At 53.5% G+C, this 7014-nt stretch overlaps 1 protein-coding gene across 1 annotated transcript; it reads right to left on the reverse strand.

Moving 5' to 3' along the window:
* Positions 1-506: 506 nt before the first annotated feature.
* Positions 507-6725, reverse strand: ZIC4 (Zic family member 4; the record flags this gene model as incomplete). Its single annotated transcript, XM_084267316.1, has 2 exons — positions 507-928; positions 5531-6725. 2 exons carry the CDS (start codon positions 6723-6725, stop codon positions 507-509), a joined length of 1617 nt encoding a protein of 538 aa, XP_084123442.1.
* Between the last annotated feature and the right edge of the window lie 289 nt (positions 6726-7014).

The raw sequence follows: 7014 nt of genomic DNA on the forward strand, positions 1-7014 counted from the left end.
GAAAGGAAAGGAAAGGAAAGGAAAGGAAAGGAAAGGAAAGGAAAGGAAAGGAAAGGAAAGGAAAGGAAAGGAAAGGAAAGGAAAGGAAAGGAAAGGAAAGGAAAGGAAAGGAAAGGAAAGGAAAGGAAAGGAAAGGAAAGGAAAGGAAAGGAAAGGAAAGGAAAGGAAAGGAAAGGAAAGGAAAGGAAAGGAAAGGAAAGGAAAGGAAAGGAAAGGAAAGGAAAATCAGTGGGCTTGTAAACAGACTGGAGCAAGACGGTCGGAGCGGGGATGTGTGTGCCACGGAAGGAGGAGGCGGCAGTACCCGGCCGAGGCGGGAGCAGCCCTCCCCTGTGCGGGGTGCCGGGAGCTCAGGCTGAGGCCCGCGCCGGCCCACCCGCGTACTCCGCAGCGCGTCGTCTCTCGCTCGGCCTCTCCCGCTCGGCCTCCCCGTGCCCCGGAGCAGCGCTCCCCGTCCCCGCCCGGGCGAGGGCCGCCCGCCGTCGCTCCGCCGCCCGCGGCGCGCCCTAGCAGCGGGGCCGGGGCTCGCCGTGGGGGCGCGGCGGCGGGGGGGCGGCGGGGGGCGCGGGGGGGCCGCGGAGCCCCGCGCCCTGACACACGTACCATTCGCTCAGGTTGGCGGCGGGCTGCGCGGGCGCGGAGGGCTCGGCGTGGGAACAGGAGGCGGGGGGCTCCCGGCCGGAGTCCGAGGAGGGGGACACCAAGGAGGGCGTGGAGGACTCGTAGCCGGAGCTGGGAGGAGGGGATTTGCAGTGCACTTTCATGTGTTTTCTCAGGGAGCTGGGGTGGGTGTAGGATTTGTCGCAGCCTCTCACTTTGCAGTTGTAGGGCTTGTCGCTGGTGTGGACGTGCGAGTGCTTCTTCCTGTCGCTGCTGTTGGCGAAGCGTCTGTCACAGCCCTCGAATTCACATTTGAACGGCTTCTCTCCTGCAGGAGGCAATGGGCGAGCACAGCCATTAGCGACGGCGGCCGCGGGGCAGGGAGCACCCCCACCCCCCCCCGAACTCCCGGGCCCCTCTCTCCGTCCCTGACATGGTTCTCCCAGGGGCAGGTCCCCTCCGGCCTCCACTTGGTCGCTCGCCACCGGCCCTGTCCTTCCCCGCCCGCCCCTCCGAGATCCCGCGGCGCCGCCGACCCGTGCCCACCCGGCTACGCAGCCGGCTCTGCACCGGGAGCGCCCTGTCCAGCCACCTTATCCTCCCCTTTCCCCTGCCCTGCGTGTCAGCGTGGGGTTTTGTGCAAAAGACAAAGCCCCGAGATAAGGAAAACTTAAAGGCCAAGTGCTGGCTCCTGGCAAACAACGCGTGTTGTCCCCGCGGACTCCGATGTCCTGCAGAAAGAGCGGTCAGTGATTTATCCCTAGGAAAGCTTTTACGTTAAATACATTTCTCACACTCCCCCAGGTGCGAGAGGAAATATTATTCATAACCCGTCTAGATCACATCTCATCTACTCCATTCTTGCACTGATTACAATCCTGTGGAAGATCCGCATCCCCTTTCCTCTCCCCGCTGCCCGGCTTGTTGATACCGTGTGTTAAGGCACAAAATTTTTCAAAAAGATATTGACTGGGGGCGAGGTGGGGTAAAACGATAGAGATTCAGCAGGAGGATGACTAGGCCGGCACACGGCACTGCCGTGAGGATAGGATTCCCTTTTCATTTGAACCTACTCAGTCATGGAAGCAAATGCAATCGGGATTAATTTCTCTGGTAATATGATAAGTGACGTTAAGCATAATAGAAATATAATCGCGTTGCTGGAGTTATGTGAAACTTTAACCTCGGATCGTGTGGACCTGGTATAGTACACGATGTATAGGAGGTTTGCAAGGAAACACTCCACAGACAGCTTCGGGATGAAATGATGACTACATTATTGTCTCTGATAACAGTGAACTGCAAACCCCTGCTCGCCCAGGAGTGCCCGGGTCCTGCACCCACCGGGAATACAAACAACCTCCTCATCCGTCAAAAGACAAAAAAAGTATAAGGGCACAGAGGACACCACAAATATATATGGCCGAACCTTAAACGTGAAGTGCAAACAAAGCCACCGTGCTCAGCATCATGGCGTATGTGGTCGAAAGGACTTCCAATATTTGTAAAAGCTTCCAGGGTTTGGGTTTGTTTGGTTTGGGTTTGTTTTGGGGTTGTTTTGGGGTTGTTTTTTTTAGAGATAGGTTTTGTTTTGGAGTGTGTCGTCGTGTGTCCCCCACCCCCGATTTTTTGGGGGTTCCCACACACACAGTTCGTCACCATTACATTTCGGAGGGACGCAGCCCACCTCGTCCTCGGCTGCGAACAGAAGCACATAAAGGAAGGCATTCCAAATATTTCACATGAATGCACTTTATGCAAGGTGGGTGGGAAAAAGCTCACGGCTCCGCGTTTAAAGTATGTCCTTTCCGCACTGTAATAATCAACGAGGAGCTCCCACATCCTGAACCACTAACATTTGCACAGAGGATGGATAAATACCTGGCGTTAGAGGGAAAGGGGGAAGAGGTTAAAAATAAGGTCTCTTAGCAAACGATGAGGGTCCTGTAACCAAATACCGTCGACATACAACGGTGCATATGCAGTGACACACGCACGCCTATAATCAAATTACAGTTTCCACGTAAGGAAACAATTTGACCTTCAGCATCCAAGTTGAGACAACAAATCAAGGATATTAGTGTAGTACAAGCAAGCAGTAAGTTAGGAGACCCCAGGCAAAGCCATCCTCATAAGCTCTCTGCTTGTGCAAAGTGAGTTCCATTCAGGTAAAGGCGGGCTGCGCAGCCCGCTTTCCCCGAGAGTTGAAAAATGTTCAACTTCGCTTAACCCCCTGAAAGAGCCACTGAAAAGTCCCTCCGTACAGCCAGGTTCCAAGTGGGAAGAGGGCAGCATTTTCTCAGCTGCCCGGTTTGCATTCTCTGAACGCCTCGATAAAGAGGAGCCGTCCGAGCTGTTTGCAAGTATTCCTTTCGCGAGAGCAGGTTTTCTTACGTGGAGATCCCTACCCGCCAGGGAGAGGACATTTTACAGGTCCTGGCTGCCGCAGCCCGGGCACGGAGGTGCAGCCACGCAGAAAGTTCCCCGGGCGATGGAGAAGCGCAGGATCTGAACCGCCATTTTACCCCCACACTTGTAGCTGGGCAAAAGTGTTCAGTGAAAATTCAGCTTGGAAATTGTGGCATAATCCCCCGTCTCCGGGAGTGGATTAAGGTATTTACCAACTTCTCCGGGGGGGTCGAAGGCGGAGGGGGGGTGTGTGGGGGGGGAGGAGTGGGGGGGTGTGGGGGAAGCCGGAGGTGGCGGCCCCCGGGGCTGCGGGAGAGGCGCGGGGACGGCGGGGGCCGCCCGGGAGGGAGAGGGGCTCTGTCCCACGCCTCGCACTATTGTTCCTGGCCCGCTGGGAAGGAAGGCGAAGCGATCCCTGCCCGTCCTGCTCGTCCCGCTGCCTCTGCCTTAACGGCCTTACCCTCCAACCTGGAAAATTCGCACATCGCCAGAAATCCCTCTGCCTGCTCCCCAGCCTCGGAGAAATCAGAAGTCATTAATATTTGAGGAGGCAATAATTTTCCTGTTGAATCTAGAACTGTCTTCATGAATAATTCGTAGGGAGTTCTATTAGGGTTTCAGAAACATTGCGTTTTTGACAACTTCTGGGTGTTTAATAGAAACGCTGGAACCATAAAGGCCCTGCAGGAGTTTTCACAATACAGCAATTAATCACCGGGAAAGTTAAAGCGAAAAGTACAGACCCGCGGAATGATGTTTAATAAACGCAAACCTCCGATCTCGGGTTCGCCCCGAGCCTGCCTCTCCGATGTAGGTCAGTTTTCCCAAGAATTTAACCATTTTCTGCTTCAGAGACTTCAAACAGTGAGGCCGTTAAAGAGCAGTAAAAGTTTGTTTACTTAAGAAAACCACTGTCATTAAGGGATGAGCTCTCCCGGTTAATGGCTGTACCTGTGCTGATCCGACAAGGAGCTGGCTCAGATACAAGTTATGTGACCCGGGGACACTCCTTTCTCCGCGAAAAAGGGGACCGAGGAGGCAGCGGAGAAACACAACTTTGGTATCGCCCCCCCACACCCACACCCACCACCCCCCCACCACCACCACCTCCCGCCCCCCCACCCCCCCGCACACAGACGAGCTATTCATAGAGGGATGGAAAAATAATTAGGTGACGAGTGACGGTCGCTGTAAAATCTCCGTGCTATGTTTAGACGATAGCGATACGAAATTAGTGTACGTTCTGCATATTATATCACGTCGAGTTGTATCATAAAAATGGAACTCCTGGAAGGTCGAGCCCTGCACCAAGCATGGGGGAGGGGGAGTTTTATGAACTGGAAGGCGAAAAAAAATCCTTTGGCTGTAAGTAGATCTTACAATAGGATTATGTAGTTTCCCTCGCAGTGCATAAGGCTATACAGGAGGGAGTGAGAGCTGGAAAACCCTACACTGGAACAGATTGAATTTTCCAAAAAGGGCTTATTTCTTATCTTCTCCTTCAGAGATGAAAAAAAAAAGGGGGGGGGGGAAGGGAGGAGGGTAGGGGGAAACCACCGCTACAGACTACAAACACCGGCTGCTAAACTAATTAATACAACTTCACAAGCTGCTCCTGGAAGTGTGAAAACTTTCTCCGTGCAATTTCAATAATAATAAAAGCTTTCCTGGCCGGAAGAGTTCAAACATAGTTTTGCAAGACCGTCCATCGAGTTACTTTATTTTCTGTTAACTAGAACTAACAGATGTTTCTGACACATGTCCCAATTTCGCTTAACAGATCTGCAAATGACATTTCAAAATGTCCAGGCCGAAACAATACCGGGTTTTCTCTTCTTTTTTAAAAAATACTTTCTTTTCTTTTTTCTCCCTCCCGAGAACCAGAACTTGCAGCCCCCCATATTCGTGAACGCAGAGAGTTGTTGGAAGGCAATGCTCATTAAAAATGTCAGTGTTATTCAGATCAAACATTTGAAACTCCTTCTGCCCAAAACAAAACTGTTGAACGAAAAGGTCGCAGCTGTGTTATTCTCACAATGTTCGAGCAGCAGCATCTCAGCGACATCAGTCAAAACTGACTAGACAAGTTGTAACTTCTATTGTTCACTTTTAATTTGTGAGCTTGCACAATGATTTCATTTTTTCCCTCCAACTACTTTAAACTGCCAAAAAAAAAATCCTCTCCTGAGTGAATAAGCAGAAATAGTAGCGATATCACTCGATATTCACACAGCTCCTAAGCACATAAACACGACAGCAGCCCCTCCGCACAATCACAAAAAAAAAAAAAAAAATTATGGACGAGAATTCTGAGATTTGTTCTCGCTCTTCTTTCCCTCCCTCCTTCCCCCCCCCCCCCCCCTCCCCCCAACGGTAAAGAAGCAAACAAATCCGAGAATTTATTTTCCAGAAGTACTTGGCGTGCATTCAATAACAACGCAAAGGATACATTAAAAATAAAATAAAGCAAAACGGTATGCTGAATAACACAGAGAGAGTAAAGAGAGCTTTACATACTGACCTGTATGAGTTCTTTTGTGTATTTTGAGATTCTCTGATCTGGCAAACACTTTGCCACAGCCTGGGAAAGGGCAGGGGAAAGGTTTTTCACCTGTGTGGACTCTGATGTGATTTACGAGTTTATATTTGGCCTTGAAAGGTTTCCCTTCTCTTGGACACTCTTCCCAGAAACATATGTGATTGGACTGCTCGGGTCCTCCAACGTGCTCCACCGTGACATGAGTCACCAGCTCGTGCATCGTGCTGAAAGTTTTCGAGCATAATTTTTTGGGAGTCTGGTCCAACTCAATCCACTTACAGATGAGTTCCTGTTTGATGGGCTGCCTCATGTAACGAAAGAAGGCACCCGGGCCGTGGTGTGGAGCCAGATTCACGTTCAGATTCATGCCACCGAAGCTATGAAGAGAAGAAGCAGCAAAAGGATCTGTCCTGGAGGCTGGTACTTGAGTGAAATGTTCAGACCTGGCGTACATTTCTCCAGGTAACCCCAGTCTTATCTGTCCGTTTAGATGGCCACCTGGAGCTGCATGGGGAGGCTGCTCATGGAGTCCAGTGAACAGAGAGGGATTCCCAGCTTCTGAGTGGTGGTGGTGACCATGGTGTCCGGGGTAGCTACCTGTTGTTGAGACAAACAGTCCGTGGTGAGAACTTGCAGCGGGGTGCTGCTCAGTCAGCCCTGGCATGAGTGGGGCCGGCAGGTCACTGCGTATGAAGAAGTCCCTACCTGCTGCCAAAGCCTGGGCCGGGTGAGAGACGGGGTAAGGGGCTGCTGGTGACTGCGCCGGGCCAAACGCTCCCGTTTGACTAGAGACCACCTCGGCTTGGCCTGCCATATGATGATGATGATGATGATGATGATGATGATGGCGGTGGTGGTGGAGCTGGTGGTGGGGATGAGGGGCAGGGCTGAGCTTAAGGGCCGCGGGGTGATGCTGAGAAGGATGGTGGCGGTGCCCCATGTGTTCTGGCCGGAGCGGGTGCGGCCCGAGGCGGGACTCGGCGGCGTGCTCCCCCGGCTGCGTGGGTGCCGTGGCGTGGGGCTGCCCGGCGAAGCCCGGGAAGCCCGTCATGCTCTGAGGGGGGTGGTGGTGGTAGTGGCGAGGAGCCCCCGCCAAATCTACTAATCTCAGCGCCGTGTTCCGCCCGGAGACAGCAGCAGGGTCCATCACTGGGATCCCCAGAGCACCCACGCTCATTAGCTTCTAACGCTAAAAAGTCACCTGACAGCGGGAGAAGGGGAGGGGGGGGGACACAAAAAACCCCAAACTTTTTTTTTCTTTCCCCCCCCAAAAAGTTTCCCGGTCCCGCTGCCCCGGCGGCGGGGCGCACGGGCGGCGCTGCCAGCGGGTGGGCTCGGCGGGGACGGCGGGGCTCGCTTTTGGCGGCGGAGGGCCGGGGAGGTCCCCCCGCGCGGCCCGTCCTCCCGCGAGGCCGGCGGGGAGCCCCACGCGGCGCGGCGCGGCCGCGGGACGGGGCGCGGGCAGC

Source organism: Gallinula chloropus (genome assembly GCF_964237585.1).
Source record: "Gallinula chloropus genome assembly, chromosome: 8".
Taxonomy (NCBI): Eukaryota; Metazoa; Chordata; class Aves; order Gruiformes; family Rallidae; genus Gallinula; species Gallinula chloropus.